Raw genomic sequence first — 23,051 nt, forward strand, 5'->3', positions numbered from 1 at the left:
GACGTGACGCTTGGCATTCAGGCCAAAGAGTTCCATCTTGGTTTCATCAGACCAGAGAATCTTGTTTCTCATGGTCTGAGAGTCCTTTAGCTGCCTTTTGGCAAACTCCAAATGGGCTGTGATGTGCCTTTTACTGAGTGGCTTTCATCTGGCCACTCTACCATAAAAGCCTGATTGTTGGAGTGCTGCAGAGATGGTTGTCTTTCTGGAAGGTTCTCCCATCTCCACAGAGGAACTCTGGAGCTCTGTCAGAGTGACCATCAGGTTCTTGGTCACCTCCCTGACCAAGGTCCTTCTCCCCCGATTGCTCAGTTTGGCTGAGCGGCCAGCTCTAGCAAGAGTCTTGGTGGTTCCAAACTTCTCCCATTTAAGAATGATGGAGGCCACTGTGTTCTTGGGGACCTTCAGTGCTGCAGAAATGTTTTGGTACCCTTCCCCAGATCTGTGCCTTGACACAATCCCGTATCGGAGCTCTAGGGACAATTCCTTCAGCCTTATGGCTTGGTTTTTGCTCTGACATGCACTGCCAACTGTGGGACTTTAATATAGACAGGTGTGTGCCTTTCCAAATCATGTCCAATCAATTGAATTTACCACAGGTGGACTCCAATCACGTTGTAGAAACATCTCAAGGATGATCAGTGGAAACAGGATGCACCTGAGCTCAATTTTGAGTGTCATAGCAAAGGGTCTGTAAATAAGGTATTTCTGTTTTTAATGTTTAATAAATTAGCAAACATTTCAAAAAAACATAATTATGGGGTATTGTGTGTAGATTGATGAGGGAAAAAATTTATTTAATCCATTATAGAATAAGGCTGTAAAGTAACAAAATGTGGAAAAAGTGAAATGGTCTGAATGTGTATGTGGATTGACACTTCTAAACATAATACATAAGCCGCATGCACAATAACACATGAATGTATTAAATGTCAATCTCACCCAAACACTGATCAATATCTCCACATCACATCTATGTGTGTGTGTGTGTGTGTGTGTGTGTGTGTGTGTGTGTGTGCGTGCGCGTCTCCCAGGCAGGACGATGGCGGGGATGCTGGCTGATCACTAGCCCTGTTAGACAGCATTGACGTCCCCACCTCAAGGCTGGCACACTGGGGAGCTATTGATTACCATTAACCATCCATGTAGATGGCCCATAAAGAGCAGGTGAGTGAGAGTGAGCTGGGGGGGGGGGGGGGTGAGGCAGATGGGGATGGGGGCAGAAAAGAAAAAGAGCGAGGCGAGACAGGCAATGAGGTAGGCCTATAAAAAATGCTGAGAGGAGAGAAAGAGGAAGACTATTATATACTACTACATAATATCTTCATGTATATTTCATATATACTACTACATAATATCTTCATGCCAGTTTACTTTGTGTTGTTTTATGCTGCTGATTTAGACTACAGAGTCCACAACCTCCCCAGACAAACTTGTCACAATGAATATTTCTGTGATATATATATATATATATATATATATATATATATATATGACATATCTTCAGAGTATAGCAATATTTCCATTATTCTATTATTATACAGTATTAAATGTTATTTTCATTCATAAATTGCGACTTTGTTATTATGACAGACAAATATAAGGGCACAACATTAATAAAAACAAGCAATCATAAAATTCACCATTAACGTCATATTTATTGTTATTTAGTTACTCAATAAAACATATACAGATATATACAATATGCAGGAAAACAGACGACTGCACTTTACATATTATTAAAAAAAGAAAACAAAAAAGAAACAGCTCGTAAGATGCCGTCACAGGCCTCCATCTATTTTTTCAGAAATTCAAATTCAACAGAAGCTTTATTTAAAGGTTACAAGATTGCCTAACACACAGCAAATGTTCTCTTATTTTACATGTGCAATACCAATATTCCTTTTTCAATTCCCTTATTAAATGGTTCCTTGACCTCCCCTACAGTTTACATTGGCTGTATTGTATAACTGTGTTGGAGCCGAAGCTAAATAGAAGAGGAAATAAGTGAAAGAGAGGAATTTGTATTCAGGAATTCCTTTTTGCAGATACCCACACCAAAAATAAACTATTTCTCTCTCCATCTCCCTCCCACTCTTCCTCCCCCTGTTTCAGGGTCCAGGCCAGTTCTATTGGACCAGGAGGATGGCCTGGTGAGGTTGTGAGGTACGGTGGCTCAAAAGGTCCAAATCTCATCAGGTTCCTGTGTCTCTGGGTGACAATGGGCTTCCAGGCCTGAGGGAGAGGTCCTGGTGAGAGGGCTGCTCTCCTCTCCCTGTACCCCTGAGAGCCATGGGAGGGAGGAAGGGCTGGTTCACACACATATCCTCCAAACTCTGGCTGACAAAGACTACCAGAGTCCCTCAACGGGTGAGTATGGGTCAGGGTGGCTCTGCTTGAGGCCATACCCAAGCCCAGGCTCAGTGATCTATACACTAGGCTGGGGGCAGGCATGGTAGATGGTACCACCTCCAACCCACAGAGAGAACCACGGCTAGGAGGTAACTGAGTACAGGTACAGGGTACAGCTGGTGAGGATGGGGTATTAATCACAGAGCTCCCAAATACTAAGAGACTACTTTCATGTCTAAAGAATGTAACAGAACAGAGACTCAACACTGCTATCCCAATACAGCCAAGGACATTTTGTCTTTCTGTTTTTTCAGTTTTAGCTTTTTCCTTTCCTCCATTGACATTTCTCCTGTTTTCTTCAAAAAACAACAAAAAACTAAAAGGATGATTTGAGGTTTTCCAGATGTGGGCACCACTGAATAGAGCCCAAGCTGTATAGTCCAGCGATGCATGAGTGAGTGTGTATGTGTTTGTGCCCAAGAGTGTGTGTGAGTGTGTGTGAGCATGAGTGTGTATGTGTTGATGTGTGTGTATGAGTGTGTATATGTCCTTCTCTCCCTGAACAGGCGAGAGCCAATGCAGATGCCTCATCATCAATACCTTTACGTCATCCTCATCATCAATACCTTTACGTCATCCTCATCATCAATACCTTTACGTCATCCTCATCCTCAATACCTTTACGTCATCCTCATCATCAATACCTTTATGTCATCCTCATCATTGCTGTCATCTTCATTATCATCTGCCTCTGACTCTCTCCACCCCCCCCCCCCCCCTCTCTCTCTCTCTCTCTCTCTCTCTCTCTCTTCTGATCGTCCCTCCATCTCCTGGGCTGCCCTGATTGTGTTCAGGTCAGGGCAGCCACGAAGGTCCCAAAGCGGTTGGAGATGTCGGAGTGCAGGGAGCGCCAGGAGGAGACGGGCCCCCCTCGGCCCTTACTGTCCCCCAGCTCATCTGTGCAGTGGACGGACAGGCACTGCAGGTGGCTCCCCCCATTGCCCCCTCCGGGCCCCGGGGCCCCCACCCCTACTCCAGCCTTACTCTGAGACAGCTCTGACTCTGCACAGGAGAAACAAACACAGAGAGAGGAGAGGGTTAGTGAGTGGGCCAGCACTGAGGAACATTAAGGATACATTCATTCATCCTCAACAACCAAAATAAACATCTTCAGTCAATATGTCAACACTAGAATTAATCATAAAATCCCGAAATTAGATCCTAATTCTCATCCCACACAAAATCTGTGCAGTAAAATGACCTCAACAACCCCTCTCCTTCTCCCTCTCTCACCCCCATCCTACTGGCTGGAAAACGACAATGCTCTAAACCCATCCCCCACCTTCTCCTTGCCTATGAGGACCACAGAAACGCACACACACACACACACACATTCAGTCCCGGTCACCCGTGCAAATGGGGAGCACTCCTCCCTAACCTCTGGTCATGAGGTCAGAGGGCTGTGAGGAGGCTGACCTTTAACTCTGCATGACCTAATTTACTGGTATAATGACCCTGCTGCAGTATCGACCCCACGTCACCAAGGTGTCAAACCCATATTAAATGGAACCAAGCTTCCAGAAAATCCATATATAGGTTTATCGAAGGTTGTATAAAAATCCGCCATGCGATGCTAGAGGGACATGGGGAACGCTGCCGGTTGAGATGCATAACCCATCCTCCGAGTCAAATCGCTTGCGTCGTGTAAGAAAACATTTGCGAGAGGAAGATTGACGAGGACAGAAAGTACTAGGCTAAATTATACGCAAAAGCACGGCGTCACACGTCATCTGCCATGATATAGACCCGCAGCATTCTAAGAGAGTAGGAGGGGCAGGAAGGAGAGAATGGCGAGGAGTTAGAGGTAGAGATGACGGGAGAGAGAGGTTGTCAGACAGTAAGCCCCATTGGTGACTGCAGCATTGCATCATGCGTTTGGGGTCTGCCTCCAAGCATGCTCTGAGCATTCTAAATAAAGAGTGTGTGAACATGGTGGATACCTGCTGTAAAAATCAATCAGGCTATTCCCATCTGTCCTTAGCACTCAAAACACTGTTCTGCTGTGTTCCTCAGCCCCAGGTTGTTACTACTGCTTTGAGTGGGAGCGTAGCCGCAGAGACAGACAAGCTCTAAATAGCTCAGACATGCTGAGGTACAGGCGTCAGAGACGGGAGACTATGATACACACTCTGCTCTAGGCACAGGGCCTGTACATCACACCATCACTACTCTGATCTGCCCACCTCACTACTCAACAAAGTGACAGAACAGTGAGAGAGAAGAAGAGAAAAAATACTCTGACCTCAAAACAGTCTCTGTGTCACACTTTCCTTTTATCTCTTCTCTCTCTTCCCAAATGCTTTTTTGTTTTTCTTACTCTCTCTGTATATATTTCTCCCTTCCTTTACTTCCCTGGAGCAACTATGACACGGTGTTAACAACATGCAGCCAGAGAAACAAGGCCAGGTCAGGACAGAGAGTGAAGGAGGCAGGGTGGACAGGCTAGGGCCGGGAAGGCAGGGAGGTAGTGAGGCAGCACTGCCCCCCAGCCTGTCTGGGCCGCGACCACTGGAATGGAAAAGCGGAGGGATTTGGTAAAAGGTCACGCAGCCAAGCTCCCGCCGCTCCCGCATCTCTCTCCCTCCTCCACCGCACAAATCACCCAAGGACTCTGGAGACTAAGCGGAGCGACGGTGGGGGAGAGAGGAAGGCAGAGGGGGAGGGGATGGGTGTGTGTGTGGGGGGGGGGATTAGTGGTGATGGTGGCAAGGGCCAGCTTTTGCCAGAGGGCCCTGCCATACACCTCTGCATGGCTGACACCCACACTCAGTGAGCCTGGACCACAACCCCCTCTCCAAGTGCTTCCTCCTACCCCCCACTCCCATCCCCAGCACTGTGCCCTCCAGCACCCGCCGACAGCCCATGGTAGCTGGGCACAGCAGGGTCCACACCGGCCTGAATAGGCAGCCAAGCGTTCCCCTGGCTCTCTGCTGACACACAGCAATCTGACAACACAGCCACAAAACACACCGCCAACCACCGCCACTGCTGCCATATCCACACCAGCCCTCAGCTGCCGCTCCACACACACACATGCATGCACACACACACACACACACACACACACACACACACACACACACCACACACACACACACACACACACACACAGTCTGCATGGTCCCAAAACAGACAGACATGGCCCCCAGCCTCATACATGCAAGGACAAGGGCTGTAAACACACAGTCAAAAGCATCCACTCCCACTGTCCCAGAGCCATGCTCAGATGTGAGCTCATGTGACCACGTTACTTTATTTATCAAAATAAAAACATTAGCATTACCAATGATATTGGTTCCCCAAAAAATACTTTCACATAAACAATAATTTACAATGTAGTGATTGCCACCAGTTTCCTAGTTTAAAAAAATGTTTTTATAATCAAACACTGTACCTCTCAAATTGTATTATTACAAGCAGAAAAACATTTTCTTTGAAAAAATACTAAGCTCTCCAATTAAGGAGTAAACCAGTCAATCGTAGTGTATCTGTGGATATTTCTAGGTAATACCCTGGGAGCCCAGAGAAATGGAATTTTGGTGGAAAATCTACACGCTACACTTAAATGTTAAGCATTATCCACGGCACCATATTTGTTCAAAAGTGGAAACGACAGTGTGAAATTCTACATCACACAGGCCTAAATCCCAAATCACCGTGACATTTTACAAGCTGTGGAATCTTTTTTCAATAAAACCTTGTTAAGGCTGTTCAATGATTCACATTATTTTGCCATGCAGCGTACTGTTCATATCCACAGTAATATCTCAGTGATAGGCTATTAATCTCAGACAACGAGTGCTTAGCATCACACAGGGCGAATACCCAATAAAGAAGAAAACAATAATATCACAACCAACTAAGCTGAACCACAAATACAGTTAAATATCCCTAACCATATTACAAGTCAAAAAAGATAACCATGGCAATTCAAACGCTCCGTTTTTTAATCCACCTCTATTCGGTCTCCTCTTTCTAAAAGTGTGTGATTTACAGTGTGACTCCTCCACGTAGGCTTATAGAGCCGTCACACAGACACACAGACACAGCTCGTGACGATATACACAGATGAACAACACTTTCCACTAGCGTGCTGTGAAGAGAACACACACACACACAGCACAGCACAGCACACTGCTCTGTTTCGGTTTCTCTGTCTGGCTGACAGCAATATGTCGGAAGCTGACGGCCTGAATCTAGTGCACGTCATGCCATCAGTTCTCTAAGTCTGTAAACAACACTGGGAAGGAATCCTTATTGAAGGAAAATAAATGTCATATTCTCACAATCTAACTAGAATTGTCAACCTAAACATTTTATTAAACGATTCATGTAAACTGATGAAGTGTTATGATAGCTAAATGCACATTGTGTACCAAGTCCTTGTGCAGGTGTGTGCATTAGAAACATATGTATATATGTATATACATATGCTAAATAAGACTATATATATATATATATGTGTGTGTGTGTGTCTTGGTGTTCGCTGGTCTCTCTTTCGGAGCCAGAGAATTTCACAGAGCCGTCACATTGATTTCCGAGGTCCATTCTATCCCAAGCTATACTTCTATGACGACACTTCACCTTTAACCCTGTGCTCCCCGGGGCTCGACCTTACCCTCACCAAACACAAACCAGCCCAATCAGCCTTCGCCGCTCTCTGATAAAAGCACCTAGAGGCCTCTGCTCCTATGACAGTGAGTGAATTCAGGTCAGATTCCTTTAGCATAACAACCATAGAATTAGAAATTATAATACACATTTCATTTAATAGGATCTCTACGATAAAAAACTAACACTAAGGACATTAGAGAAGATTGTAAGTTGGGGAGCACAATGCACACGTCACAATGCACAGATACAAAGTCTGTTTTTTCAACAATCAAAGGAGTGATGGTAAAGAACACAGAAAAATGACGTAACATTTCTGTTATCATAGAGCATACTTTAAAGGTTAGTCATTTAGGTCTTTAACACTTTTCCTGAAGGCTCATGGTACCTAAGAGCAGGAGCTGTGATCCGGCGCCTCTCTACTGCACTAAGCAGACCAACCAGCAGAGCAATAAGGCTTCACATTAAATCACAATCACCAAAATATATATATACAAAATCATTAAGTTATCTGCTTTCAACTAGCTTGGTGAGGGGCTACAGGAATCCCTGTGTGAGGAATACGGGAACTACTGGAGGTATGACCCAGGTATCTGATGGTGGCCTGGGGGGTTGGTAGTTGGGGTGGGGGAGTATGGCATGGGAGGCCTTCTCCGACCCCCACTCAACCCGACTGCCACAGGTTGACCTTTCCCCTCAGAGAAGGGTGGATATGGAGGGGGCACATTTCTCAAGCGAGGGCACAGGGGTTATTTTGGTTTGAATTTCCTCTCTGTTCCCTGGCCTGCAACAAGAAGGAAAAAAACTTGCCCAGGCAGGCAGGCCTTGGCCCGGTCGCTCCTCCTCACCCCTTCTCTAGTAAACTCTCTCCCTTCAGCCATCCCCTCGTACACACACCTCCCCCTCAGGCTGCAAGACGCGCTTAGGAAACTAGACACAAAAGGGAACACGGGAAGTGATTTAGTACCTCCTGCATAAATCAAAACCATGTCCAGGACCTGTCATCCATGTCATCCAAGTAGGTGACATATTGATCTATGTCTCGCTCTCTATTTTGTTTCAGCCCGTCACTACACACTCTGTTTATGTATTTTTGGCCCATTTGGAAACCCCAACCACTCATGAAAACAGTGGAAATGTAGGGATTAGGAGCATCTGCTGGGGAGACGCTAGGAGAGGAGGGGGATCGGAATGGGTTTAGGGGGCTGACTTGCTCAGCCACAACCCTTAACATACAATCCCTATTTCAGCTAGTCCTCAATATGGGAAGTTAGGTGGTCAGTTCAAGGAATCTTACACTTTCATGTTTTTGTGATAGAAATTGTTTACCACTTGAAATCAAATGACTGAATATAACTGACTGAAATAATAATTATCCTGTTATTAATTAATAAATTGACCCTTGATTGAAGAAAATAAAGATTTACTTGGAAATGTACATATAATGTCTTGAAAATAATTAGCACTGGTTGAAATTATTATTATTAATATTGCATTATAATATTATTACAATTATTATTTTTTTATGTCAAATATAATCAATCCTTTTCCATTTCCAAGATAACAACACAATGTTGAAAAAACACAATGTTAAAACTGTAAAGAAGATATAATTATTGAGTTAAAGGTGATATTGCTGTGTGGTATAATGACAGTATTAAGCTTTAGTGATGACAGTTGCACTGTTGAAAAGACTCAAATGTGCTATTTAAAAAATCCGAACGATTGTTTCTAACATCCGAGTATCTAAACTGCCCTGACAAAAAGAAATAAGGAAAATCCAGAGGATGGAACTGTGGAGAAAATGTAAGACTTATTTTCTCTCTTTTTCTCTTTACAGTGAGGCAAATGACAGCCATTACCATCTTGCTCGACCTCGCAAGTCGAAACCTAAGATGTTCCCAGAAAAAAAGAGAAACTTCTTTCCATCTCTCTCACTTTCGCTAGTACTCGATCAGTCTCTCCTCTTCTCTCCCAAGAGAAACAGCTCTGGTGTCATAACTCATTTGTCAATTTTTCAATACGAATTAAAGAAATCTGATGACTACCTGTATGCCAAATAACATAACTGTTCCTGGCGTTATGACAACACACACACACACACACACACACACACACACACACACACACACTGCTTAGTAGCTTTAGCATGGTACACCTCTGCTGAACAGAGGGAGTGTTAAGGATTATAGTCTATATAATTGATAAAGACAACTTGCATTTCTCACAAACTATGTTAAAATCCTTTCTACAGGGATTGTTTGTAGCTACATATAAAAATATATATCATTTTCTACAGGAATAGTAGATGCCTTGTTTTTTCCAGTCCCTCTGGGCACTGGCTTATTAAGACCCTGGACATTAGGAAACGTGTCACATACATCCAGCCAATCGGAGCCTCCGGTGCCCACCCCCCCACCCTGCATCTCCCAGATAAACTCAGCCTTCCATTCCAAGGGGAATATTCACACCCACACACACAGACAAGTTTGATTTTATTTCAGCGCTCTTCCCCAGGGAAAACAAAACTGCTATTTTGAAGAGTCAGAAATCCAGCTAGCAAAAGGCATGGAACCTTTGTTCATCCTTTTCTCTCTACATCAGTCACAAAGACGTTTTTTAACACGCCTCCTTTGACTGTCACTGGTGGTAAATGTATTGCAAAGGCCCCAGCATTCAGTGGATACACACATACACAGTACCATCTAGAAGAAACAAAATATTCAAACTAGATTTTACACTATCAAAACTACAAGCAGAAACCATGTAATGTCCTGTTATGAGCTGCAATATCTATAAGACAGGAGACTACACACTTCTCCACAGCTTACCTATGCTACTACTGCACTCAGCTAGGCCGGTGTTATACGTGCTAGCAGTTAATCAGTAGTACTGATAATTACAAATGTATTAAATGTAAATGTATTGGGGTATACTGTGGATGTACTACATACTAGCGGGGGTTGTACTTCAAGCAGGCCAAACTGACGTAAAGCAGGCAAAACTGACGTAAAGCTAAAATAAGTTGTGATGAACCCTGACATAACTTGTCAGATCATTTTATCATACAGTGATGAATTCTCAGAGCTGGAACTGAGAGAGGTGTGACTACCAGCAACTATTTCCATTTCACTACAAGTCAGAGAGTTTATTCCAGCATACAAGACACCTGAGCAAAGGTCTGAAACCACAAGCCTGTGACCAAGTCTGCATAAATCAAACATGATGTCTACAGCTGATAAACCCACACTATCGAGTTTCCATGTCTTCATCACACACACATACACCTCTGGTCCCTCCAGCTGCTAGACCCATTTGCATGCGTCTCATATTTGTCTTGGCCCCGGAAACTGTCGATGGGGGGTAAGGAAGAACACACACACACTTACATGGTGAAAGCAGTCCTAATGCCCACTGATTCATGCTGATAGTGTAGGAATTGTGTGATATTCCTTCAACCCTAGGGATCAATTCACAAAGGGAGACAGAAATTACTTTGTGAAGAGACATAAGAAAATAAACGCATAAAAATGTGGAAAGGTCCAACTTAAAATGTCTCATTGTCTGCACTTTTGCGCCGTTTGCGGCTATAGCTATAATATGTTCCTCACAAAAGACAGACACACACACCTCACTTTCCTTCTGTATCCTCACTAGCCTCTCTGTATCTGTCAATAACCAAGTTAACTCACAGAAGGTGCCAGAGGATGAATTGGCACTTTTGAGAAGAATATTACCAGGGCTAATTGCTATGATTATGATAATGATTATTATAACTGCAGTACGGGAGAGTGCAGAGAACACTATGCTGCCTGGGTGTGTGTTGTTCAGGAAGTCAATACGCAACGCCTTGCAAGGAGGGATCTGGAACATGGACCGCCCCAAGCTGTTTTCTCTTCATTCAACCAAATGTCAATCACATCTATTTTCTGCTTTAAGAAAGGAAAAAAGGGAAATAAAAATTACTCATGTGATTTATGAGTTGTCGCTGGAATGAAATGTCAATATAAGTATGATTTTAATAAACTAAGAGAGGTGGGAAGGGGTGGGGTGGTCTTATAGGAACATTCTCCTTTCTTCCTAGGTCTCTTTAGGTGGCATGTCAATATGCCTGTTGCACTGGATTAAATTGCCTCCTAATCAGGGTGTCTGAGCATGAAAAGTCCCCTCTCTACCCACTGTTCTCCTACACATGCCAACAGCAAGCCAGCGCATGCTCTAACTAACAGTCACTCCACCACCACTAGAACAGTCACTCTGTTGCATGAGACAGCGTATTAATCCAGAGGACAGATCCTAGCACAGTATGTACAAAGTGATAACACACACCGTAAATAACTTTCACTGTGTGGTCAAAACGGAAGCAAAAACTAAAAAAAAAAAAAAAAGAAAACCAACTGAATCATTTCCTAGGGCGACAAGTTGCTTGTTATCAAGAGTGTGCACGTCTTTCAGAACAAACCGTCAGGTCCTGGCTATAATATAAGGAGCAGAGAGAGAGAGACGAAGAAGACGAGATAGAGAAAAGGAGATGAAAAAGGAGGGGGAAATGCATTCTCATCATTTTGTTGAAAACGCAACCAAGTTCCTTCATTCACATATACAACCACTGGCATATGGAGGCCATACAGTATATGGGCCTCATGCCTACCATAGACATTACTATGTCTTAGTGAATAGCTTTGGCTGAATGGTTGCTTATCACACAGACAGAATAAGCTATGGACGGGTCCAATGGGGGAAGTTACTGACAAACATATCAGTCTCTAAACAACCACAGTGGGAACTCATACAGGGAGAGCTGAGACACACAGGGTAAACAGACATCAACACAGAAAATACAACACAACACACCCCCAAACAGGCAAGCTGGACTTTCTCATTATCTATGCTCAATCTCATATTTTTCTTTAACAGTATTGTTTAATGCAACAATATATCAAATTCCATATACCTATGAGGCACTTCTGGCACCACGTTCTGGCCTGAAAACTTCACCCACTACCTCCATTAACAATATATATGAGAATACAGTCTGTTCTGTGATCCCAACTCCTGCACTGGCTGAGACCTCACCTATAGTCACAGAGCCCCAAACACCACAGCTTCTTTCCTCCCCATGCCACTACCACCCGTACCCCTGCTATAGACACAGGGAGGCCTATTGCCAAATGTCACTGCAACCATCCCCCTCCCCAAATAAACAGAGGCCCATAACCCACCTGTCTCAATTGGGCAGTTAAACTCAACTTCCCGTAAAAACACTGAATGCAGTCTATAAAGCGCCCAAGTAACACAATCACTCAGGACTCCCACTATTAAAGCTGTTCCCAGGATGTCAGGACCTACGCAGCCCCCCCCCCCCTCCTCTCCAGCTTCAGGACACTGTGATGGGGGATAGGACAGGGGCATGAAGACAGATACCAAGAGAGCGGGTTGCCACAATATTAAACTAAATTGGTTTTAGTGGTGCACAACACCTACACGGGTGTCATAGGATTAACTTCAATACAAAAAAAACATATGATCAGACCATGTGTGTGTTTATCAAAATGTGCTGTGTATTCAATCGAAATGTGTGATCTTAAAACGTTTTTATTGATTAGCCACATCATGCAGGAATACAGAAAGGAACCATAATGAAATTGTGTGGGAAAAAAAGTGTTATTTTTCAAATTGTAGACAACTATCATTAGCATTATAACATTATTATTATTATTACTACTACTATTATATAGGATAACTATAAGTTATCTTGTGAACTGTACTGAGAACATTGATAACTAACAAGACGATTCGGGAAAAAAATGTTTCTTTGTTAAACTGTCACTGTAACTCTTAGGCTCAGGCAATGACCGTTAGTGTTCACCTGTTAACCAACCAGCTGGTGGACTTACAACAAGACATCAATAACAAACATAAATAGATTCCACAACTTCAAAAATACTGACATATTTCTACATTCAGCAATATTTTTCTTTCACTTCTACGGAGCTCAAGCTCAAATTTCTATGACAGGGTCGTCAAACTCATTCCAGAAAGGGTCGAGTGTCTGCGGGTTTTTGTTTTTTTCCCCTTTCAATTAAGACCTAGACAACCAGGTGAGGGGAATTCCTTATTAATTAGTGACCTTAATTTGTCAATCATGTACAAGTATGGAGCGAAAACCCGCAAACACTCGGCCCTATACGGAATAAGTTTGACACGTGTGTTCTATGAAATCTTCCAAAATAACTTTCAGAATCCTGGTCTTTAGCATTTTCCAAGAGAATATAACTGTTCATCGATTGTGCTTATAGGGGTAATATTTTCTAGCCTACTGAATATGTGCAACTAAAACCATAAGGCCCTATGTATCTTTATCTGAAACGTAGCGTTTCGTTGAATGCATAGGATTTTGAGCGTCTCTTGAAAAACATCCAATTCAATCTCAAAATCCAGCAACACACCTCAACCCTTTTTCATCTTTGCCGTCTGTAGCACTCAAATGAGAAACTGTCAAGATCCGTGATTTGTGCTAACTAGCTATCGATCGAGCCGAGCAGCATGGGTTTTGTGCTTGCAAGGAGCTGAATTGAGGAAGGAAAAAATGTGCGGAGATAGGAGAGACGGGAGAGAAATACTTTAACAAAATCGAAGTGGCTGTTGCTGTGCATTTTCTGAAGAATAAGTGCGCCTTGCTAAGACATGTGGATCTTGAAAAAATGAACTATGGACAAGGCGAGAATGTGTCTGGTTGACTGCTCTGCCTCCTAAACAATGCGCTATGACTCCAGATTCCGTGCCCTGCGCCCCCCTCTCCTCTCAGCTCCCGCAGTTAGCCAGAACAAAGGGATAGTGAATACGCGCTGGGGGCTACCTATTCACAAGAGAAAAGGAGTTTTGGTGTCTCGTCTCTGGCGGTAGCGATTTAATAACGTCTCACTGCGACCTACCGCCTTTTGCAGCACTGACTGAGCACTGACTGACTACCATTTCATTCTTGCTATAGATTTTCAAATATCTATAGAAAAAAAGAGTGGCCTCAGAAAATAATATCGAGACACAAAAGACATTACAATTGCACAGAAAAATATTGCGACATAAAATAGGACATAAATCAGCAATATTGAATTCATAATTTAAATATTTATTTGAAGTAGGTTTTGATTGATGGAGGAGCAGTCAATAAAAAGTAACTTCAGCACTGGATTAAACTGAAGGAAAAAAAACGTGTTTTTTTATTATCCAAGTCCCTGTTGTAGCTATAGCACAGTCCTAATATAAACAATAATAGGAAATAATAATAGGTCATAATAATAATTATTATTATTATTTTAAATGCATGTTATTTCATTTCCAAACCAGATGCCTTATGTATGACCGGTAATCCAAAGACAGGAGAACATTATTTGTGTTGTTAATGTCAAACGTTGATTGACAGGATTTCAAACCGCTTACGCAAAATGTTTAAAGTGCCAGCCAGCGTCTCTAATCACACTATACCAATTTCAACAAGCACTTAAAATTAAAGGCTACAACAGTTTCGTAACATTGGCTACTAGAATAGCAGAATTTACATTTGTTCGTGAAAAAAGAAGCATTTGTATCTCATGACCAACCAATTTTTTTCCTGAACCGTGTAGGCGAAAAAATGGTTGGCAATAGTCTACAATAAAACCAAAAGTTTTAAACAAATTAGAAAATGTGAATGACGCATCCATTATTATTATATTATTATTTTCTATTAGTATCATATTATCATGTTCAATGCAAATCTGTTCGAGGACACATCCTATTTAGGAGGGAAAAAAAGTTTGAAATAAAAAGCTTAAGATAGGCTACTCTTGTTTATAGTAATATCACTCTTCTTCATATATCCTGACAATGCTGCCCTTTCCAATAGTAGGCTAATCTAAAATCAATCCACTTTCTCCAATCCCGTTTATTATCCCATAGTAATAACAAAAACAAACAGATACGTATGGAGGGGAAACCCCGCTGTGAAAACGCATCTCAGAAACCTATTAATCTTCTCAGTATAGTTGTTCACCCTGAAAACCTAGATAAAGAACCACAGGAAATGTTTACTTTTCTCGCGCTGTTCCTTTGAAGTCCCTCAACAATAGAATAATCCATAACACGCACCAAATGATAATTTAATGTTTATTTAGAACCACAATAAATCAGTTTTAAAATCTTTTCCTGATTAGTGCTATTTCATTTCGAATAGTTAATTAGCCTGTGGTCCAATAGCCTATCCCCTGTGTAGGCCTATAGGCACACAGAAAAACATAATAAATTATTTATGTATTTTTCTAGCCTACATATAAAACTCGATAAACCTGATCTACCTGTTTCCATAGAACAGCTATGTTTCAAATAACTGCAGACATAGGCTACACGCACAAAGGAAGTCCTGACTTATTTTAGTCTAGCATTCATCATTTTCTGCTCATCGGGAATGCAAAACAACATTGGGCTTATGTGCTGATATGTTGAGTGACAGCCTTAGAAGGATGTGTGTGTGTGTGTGTGTGTGTGTGTTTGTGTGTGTGTGTGTAAATACAGCAATAAGACAGTACTAATCATATAGTAAAACAAAGTGGGAAATATAACCATAGAGCATATTCAATTACCTTCTTTGCTGTTATTCTGGCTCTTGTTTTTTTCCCAGGGTGCCATGGCCTTGTCATCCTCTGGCCCATCCATCAGGGCCTTGTCATTGGGCACGTACCAGGTGGCGTGCTGCTCTGCCATCAGAGTGTCAAGGTCAATAGTGCCCATTGAGCCCTTCCCAGCATCCGGGCTGCAGCTCGCCAGCTCATTGTCTCCGTTCTGTGAGAGACAGTCACCACTCTTCTTGCCATTCTTCATGCCCAGGGGCTGGTCCTCTGAGATGCTGAACTGCTGGCGCTGCAGCTGGATCTGGGCCTGCAGTATCTCCAGAGGGTGGATGTCATCCTGGCCAGAGGTGCTGGATGGAGTGCGTACCTGCTCCATCCCCGGTGTGCCCGGGTGACCGACTCCATTGCCACCTGTCCCCACACCAGTACTCAGTCCATAGCTGTCGGGTGTCGAGGTAGTGTGATTGGTGATGTCCTGCATGCCTAGGGGCTTCTGCCCATTCATCAGGCCCTGTTCCCCCCTTTGCAGCTTGGGTGAGCCGGTGATGTGCGGGCTGCGGTTGGGCTTGGAGGCAGGAGCACCTCCTGCATCTGAGCTAGAGGACACCTCATCCTCGTTGCCGTAGTGGGCGCTGACATCATCAGGAAAATCTATGCGCGGTGAGTTACTGTTAGACTTGGTGACACTCTGAATGCCACTGTCCAGAGAAGACATCAGGTCTGCCTGGTCCCCCAGCATAAGGTCACCTCCCTTTCCCCAGGAGGGGGATGGGAGGGGTTTCTCATGGGGCGTACCCCCACCCCTCTCCCCAACGCCAGCTGAAGGGGGTTGCTGGCCTGGACTTACAACAGGGTTTCCGCTGTCAGAGGAAAAAAAGATCCCAGGGCTCACATGTCCGCTGTCCCTTTTTCTCCTCCCTCTCCCTCTCCCATTCCCTGTTGCTGCTTTCCCCTCACTGCATGGGGTAGCGTCCATGTTGTAATTTGGGGAGAGGGCACTGGCTTCCCCCTGCAGCGTCTGGTTTTGACCTGCAGGCTTAATGTTGCTATTCCCGTTGCCAGGCATCTGGCTGTTCTGGGAAGTGCCACTCTGAAAATATTCAGGACCAGCACTGCCGGTCCCGTTAACTGTGCTGCTATTAATGTCCTGCTCCGTCTGACTCAGTTTTCGCTTGCCCTCATTTTGGTTCTTCTTGTTGAATGTTACGTTTAGGTTGGGGGCCCCTAGGCTAGCTATCATGTTCTGGCAGGCCGTGGAAAGGGCCGCCAGGCAGCTCTGTCCAAAAACATTGTCTTTAGTGCTGGTTTTACTAAAGTTCCCCAGGGAGAGTGCCCCAAGTTTACTGACAGAGGATCGCTGGCCTGGGGGGAACTCAGACTGTGGAGGGTAGCTCCCTGGTGAGGTGTTCACCCCCTGGGGATTGCTATGTGATGCCCCCTGACGGTTAACCCCTCCATAAGGAAACGTTGATTGAGATCCCATGGGAGGCCCGGCAGGGAAGTCAGTCGGCCGCCTCTCTGATGGTGCGTTGGGGTGTCCTACCCCGGCTCCGGGGGACTGCATCTGGGAGAGATTTCCCATGTTGTTGCCAAACTGGGGGTGCATACCAGGAGAGTGGAGAGCCTGTACGTGTCCATCTCCAGGTATCCTCATTGGCTCCTGCATGCCCATCCCATTCATGCCCGGCCTGAACATCATACCGACTCCGTTCTGCTGAAGCCCCATGTCGTGGGCTACAGCCTCTCCACCCGTTACCCCCATACGCCGCGACATGATCTCCCCTGGTGGGTGAGAACCAGGGAACCAGTTCTCCTGAGTTATATGAGGGTTCTGACCCTCAAAGTTGGACATCCTGCCCCCATTCTCCCTGTCAAAGTTGGGCTGAGGCATGCTCCCCACTGGGCCTCCATGAACCATGGGGCCCGGAGGTACGTCGCCATGGTGACCCAGCTGCTGCAGGCTGGGCTGCCTCATCCTCTGCTGCTGGTTCCGAGAGGCCATCTGCTTGATCATCATGGCCGCATTCTGCCGCTGCTGCATAGACTGCTGCTCAGGCCCAGCGTGCTGGAGTGGACCCGGGGGGAAACCATCTGTCACAGGTGGGGTGAACTCCCCAGGTAGGCCAGGGTAGGCCGAGGGAGAGAGGTGGTTCTCCATTCCCTGCACATTGTGCATGCCACTACCCCACGTGCCACAATTCTCCCCTCCGTGTGCGTTAGGGAACTCAAATCTGGGCCTTTTAGCCATGTTCATATAAGGAGAGTCAAAATGTTGCAGCCTCTGATTCGGAGGCTGTTGGGCGGGAGGAGGGGGAGCCGGCTGTTGCATATTAAACATGGGGTCCCCATAGGGGTGCAGGCCCCTATTTTCCAGTCTGTGAATAGGATATTCAAACTGGTTGTGTTGGACAGGCATCATGACGCCACCGTCCAGCATGTTGGGGTTAATGGAGCCCGGCTCAGGCTGGGGGGGCCGTGGGAGGCCAGGGGGGCATGAGTTCTGTCGCGCTATCAAACCAGCCTGCTGCTGCTGCTGCATGAGAGGGTGTCTAGCACTGACCCCCAGCTCCATCCCCACGGGAATCTTACGGCCATTCCCAAAGCGCTCAAAAAACACTCCGTGCTGTGGGGGAGGCTGAGGCTGCTGGGGCTGTGGGGGTGGCTGCTGGTGCCCTTTGGAGATGCCCTGCATACCCGGTGTCCGAGCCATGGCAGGGTTTCCAGGGAAACTGCCACCGGCCACCGGCCTTCCTGTCCCAAAGTGGGGAAGCTGAGACTCTGATTCTGAGGGGGAAAATACAGGTACTTCAAAATGTCCAGTTGGGGGTTCACTGGGGAAATTATACTCTAATCCCTCCACAGCACCCTGATTGGGCATCCGTCGAGGCTCCAGACCATGGGTCTCTGAGGAGGAAGAGGAGGGCAGACCATGGAAGGATGCTGCCCGGTTAGGTGACTGGTCCAGGGGTAGACAGGGGGCAGGGACAGCATGGTTGCCGTTAGGGGGGCCGTTGTGCTGGAACTCAGACATGTTACCAGATCTCTGCTGCTGCTGCTGGGAGAAGCCGTCCCCTGCTTGGCTCTCAGCGATGGGGTCAAACCCCTCTCCAAAGCCCTGCTGAGGCCCCATGCCACTGTTGTTGTAGCCCATCAATCTGCCACCATGCAGACAGGATGATGCTGGGTCTGGCCCTCCAAAGTTCCCATTGAAATGAGGGTGGTGTTGGTGAGGGTGAGACTGGTGGCCGTGGGGATGGCCTTGATGAGGTTGCTGGTTGTTGAAAAATCCATGCATGGGTCCTTGCTGCTGCTGTTGCTGCTGGATTCCGCTGCCTGCATGCATGTCCGAGTGGCCCCGCGGGTGAAAGCCGCCGTACTGCTCCCCATTCATGTTCATATTGAGCCCGAGCATTGGAGGCTCGTTCAAAGGGCCCATGCCCGGCTCCACGGCTCCAGGCTGGCCTCCAGTATGAAAGCCGGGGCTTTTGTAATGGGAGCTCATGTTCAGTCTTGGCTGGTTTATGTTTCTCTCTGACTGGCCAGGGTTTATGCTATTAATCTGAGAACCAAACTGCTCCAGCCCAAACATACTTCCCGATATCAATCGTGCATGACAGCCAGCTCTCCTGGCATAGGCAGTCTAGCTTTAGTCTGTTTTCCGTGAATCTCCACACAAAAAAGAGGACAAAAACGAAAATAGAAGAGAATGCCTCAATAGGCCAGATATTTTGATATCTTAAAAGTTCTGATTTAAAACGTAGCCAATGGATCTTAAATCGGTTCACTCACCCAATAAGTTCTCATAGTTTTTTCCAATATCCAACTGTCCCTAAAGTGTTGTGGCGAAAATAAACCGGAGAGGACAACGAAGCAAGCAAATACAGTCTGTCCTTGCTCGTTTCCGTCTATTTCTATAGGCGTTTGGTTTATTCCTTTAATTTACAAACGATACAAAATATTTTTCGCTTGCAATGTGACTTTGATATAATATCATATTCCAAAGTTTTCTAAGCAAATTTCTTCTTTACAAACTTGACAAAAAACCCTTCTTTGATTTATGATGATAGAGATCACAAGGCTTATGAAAATTGAAATAAACACATAACTATCTTCTTCGTCCACTTCATTATTCCAGTTCGTTGTCAAATGTCCCAGGACGCACAGTTTGGAGTGTCCTTTCAAGATCCCATTCTATAGAAATCCACCGGCAACCTGCACAATTCTAATTGGTCGTTGTTTTGCAATCAAAAGAAAACATTTCCCACAGTTCTGTGCGAAATGTCTTATTACTGAACTATAAGCAATTCTACAAGTCCGGAGGGAAAATCCAGCCCAGTCATGATGGCTATCTGGAGAGTCGCTTTTGCACCACCGTGTCCCGGAGCCTCCAGCACTCACTACCCGCACTCCACCATCACAGAGCGGCTTGACAGCATAGTCCAACCGGTCCTGGTCATGTGCCCTCCAAGCGCCCAGAAGGCGCGGAACCTCTATCGGCTGTTTCCCTCACTCTCTCACTCTGTAGGCTATAACGCACTCCTTCTGCTCCCGATTCTGATGTTGTCTATTCCAGCTTGGAGCGATTCAGAGATAGATCACACTCTTGTCTGGCGCTTGGCGCTGTGTGAGATCAACGCATTCAGGGAGCCAGCAACAAGTTTTGCATTTCTGCAACCAATTCCATCCATGAGGTCCTCGCCAATCGGAGGCTGCGGAGCGCCAATGCCGAGGGAGGGACCATCTTTTAAGGTGGTCCAAGATGTGGATGAGAAACAGAACGAGAGAGTAACGTCGTGTATCTTAAAAGAGCGCCGTTCTCAAATAAAGTGTATTCTAGCCCATGTCAGGTGTGTTACTTGCTGCAGTGTATTTTAAATGTATGATCTATATAGCCTATGCAAAAACTTTCCTTTTTAAAATTTGAGATCAATCTCATTGTGTGTTTTTAGATCGCATACATTTGTGAATGAATACACTCCTATATGTTAGTATAAATTAAGCTTATGTTATTTCCTTAATTGTTGATAGAAATGGAGATGTAGGAAATTCATTAAAACTCAGTCAAAGGGAAATGGTCTCACAATAGCTTTTCTTAAACAAATGCTGGAGCACAATCACTGGCCCGGAGTTTGTATTGTCAACGCAAAACAGATTAACATTTCCATTCAGATTAACTGGACTATTACCATAAATCTGTTTACTTTATAAATGAATCATTCAAATCGCCATTTATCTTATGTTTATTGGAATGAAGGGGACAGCAGGCAAATTAAACGACCAAGTCAACCTTTCTAAAACGTAGACTCCTGTAATACTTATGTTATTATAAAAACTCTGAAAATAACAATCAAATGTAAATGCATCATGCTATTTTCAGAAGCGTGATAGGCCTATCTATAGACTAATCTTGAAACATTGCCCTCTAGGCTAATCCTGCAACATTGCCCTCTGAGGTCTTTGAAACGGACTGGCCTATTGTTGCACAAGAGGGGGTGTTCTTTGATTTAAAGCCTGCTGCTGAGAGATAAGATGTATCCGATCAAAATACAAGCGCCAGTGACAATAGTGATATATTGAGGTTTCACATCCCATCGCGACAACAGGGCTGTAGAACTATTGAAATTAATATGGCCCTATGGACGATTGGATGTTCATGTATTTTAGGTGATATGCTAGTCAATAGTTAGTGTGTGCGTGAGAGAGAGAAAGAGAGAGAGCTAGAGAGAGACATAGAAAAAGAGAGAGAGAATTGAAATTGAATTGAAATTGAATTGAAATTGAAATTGACAGAGAGCATTTGTTTGTTACCCCACGAAAAAAATCCCCCTTAAAAGACCAATGGCATTGGATCTACTGGATTGTGTTAGGAGGATACCATAATCGATAACAATATTTTGCACTCTATAATATCTCACATATACGTGTTTTCACGTTTGGGCTTTACGGATCTGCAGGCTTGAAATGGTACGGTATCAACTTTTACAAAAAGCAAAGTAACCTCTTGTGAAATATGCACAGTTCAAATAAGTAATGCACGGGAAATAGACCATGAACCACAGTGAACATGTAATGTTATTTTACTGGTTGCTAGATATATTACAGCAATTCAAATGTAATGTCCTCATCAACTTTTGTAGCCTACCCTATATATAGTTCTAATAATAATGTGTTTGAAAGAAGTCTTCAAGATGATTTACCTTTGCGTTTTTTCAAATGAACTCTAATTCAAAAGACATCCAGCTAATTGCCCAAGTTAATGTTTTTTCTAAATATCAATTTAAACAGGCGCATCTGCAATTGATTGCACAGGATGCACTTTGTCGATCATAAAAGGACTCGTCCGACAAAATGAAGACATTAATGGAAATAGTTCATGAAAAAAAACGAAACAATTCCAGATTCTGCTTTGTTTCCTGTGGTGCGCTTGGGTTCTGAACTGGCGCTCTTGGACGCGTTGAATCTAAACTGACACACCGTGGGACTGAAAGATTTCAGCAATGTTAGTGTTTTCCTTTTGCAATTTAAGAATAATTGTAGGGGATGAAATATTAATTTAGCTGACAGCCAACTCCTACTCTCCATTTGACGATGTTTTCACAAATTAATGAATAGGCTACATGAAACCAAATATGACTAAGGTAGTTTGTTGTGAAATATGCAACAATTTGAAAGACAGCTCCGTTGAGGGCTGTTTTTATTAGCCTATGTCTACCATACCCTGAGCGTTTTGTACTACTCCCCGTGATACTCCCCCCATTCCTCTAATGTTTAGTTAATATGGAGCTAGAACGCATCTGAAATAAATATATGGTGTTGCATATTTGTTTTTAATCTGAGATTATATGTTCTAGGCTACTACTGGCCTACCAATAGGCTATTGCGTATTCATTTTGCAACGCATATATCATACTCTATTCGTGTGTTTTATATATAGGGAGTGGAAAGCATAGCCTACCACATATGTAGGACTAACAGATCCATCCTTGTGACTTTCTCGAAGGGGACGGTGATTTTTTAATTTTTTTGTCTGCATAGGACTAGTTCCTCGAGAGGTGAATAAGAGCGAGTATTTCACTTCTATCAAAAAGGCACAGTGCCACCTAGCGCTAGACATCAGAACAAGGTATGGAGACAGCATCAACAGCGTATAATATACTTTAGGTATAGCCTAAGATTATGTTGCTAGTGCTAGACCTATATCAAAGAATCTTTGAAAAAAAGTTGATATCATGGTATGTACATTTTAAAGCCTGCTCTGTTTTGACTAAAGTCATAAAGTGATGTACAGTACACAGTTAAGGCCTCCTTTTAGAGAGAGAGAGAGAGAGAGAGAGAAAGAGAGAGTGAGAAATAAATAAATAGAGAGAAGCAAGCAGGGAGTTTGTGCTATCATGTTTCCTGCTCCTTTTGAACATTGCACTC

General features: G+C 44.2%; 1 protein-coding gene across 2 annotated transcripts; it reads right to left on the reverse strand.

Annotated features, from left to right (window-relative positions):
- Positions 1-1,638: 1,638 nt before the first annotated feature.
- On the reverse strand, positions 1,639-20,310 carry LOC106580377 (transcriptional activator MN1). 2 transcript variants are annotated; one of them, XM_014161368.3, is made up of 2 exons: positions 15,642-20,310; positions 1,639-3,414 (listed from the first exon to the last, which is right to left on the reverse strand). In XM_014161368.3, the coding sequence occupies exons 1-2, from the start codon at positions 19,216-19,218 to the stop codon at positions 3,203-3,205; spliced, it is 3,789 nt and encodes a 1,262-aa protein (XP_014016843.1). In that variant the 5' UTR covers positions 19,219-20,310; the 3' UTR covers positions 1,639-3,202. The 2 variants fall into 2 exon arrangements, with proteins under 2 accessions (XP_014016843.1, XP_014016848.1); XM_014161373.3 differs by lacking the exon at positions 1,639-3,414 and adding an exon at positions 5,539-7,953 and having other exon boundaries at positions 15,642-20,304.
- Positions 20,311-23,051: the final 2,741 nt, after the last annotated feature.

Source organism: Salmo salar, chromosome 20 (assembly GCF_965601325.2).
Source record: "Salmo salar chromosome 20, fSalSal1, whole genome shotgun sequence".
In the NCBI taxonomy this organism is placed as follows: Eukaryota; Metazoa; Chordata; class Actinopteri; order Salmoniformes; family Salmonidae; genus Salmo; species Salmo salar.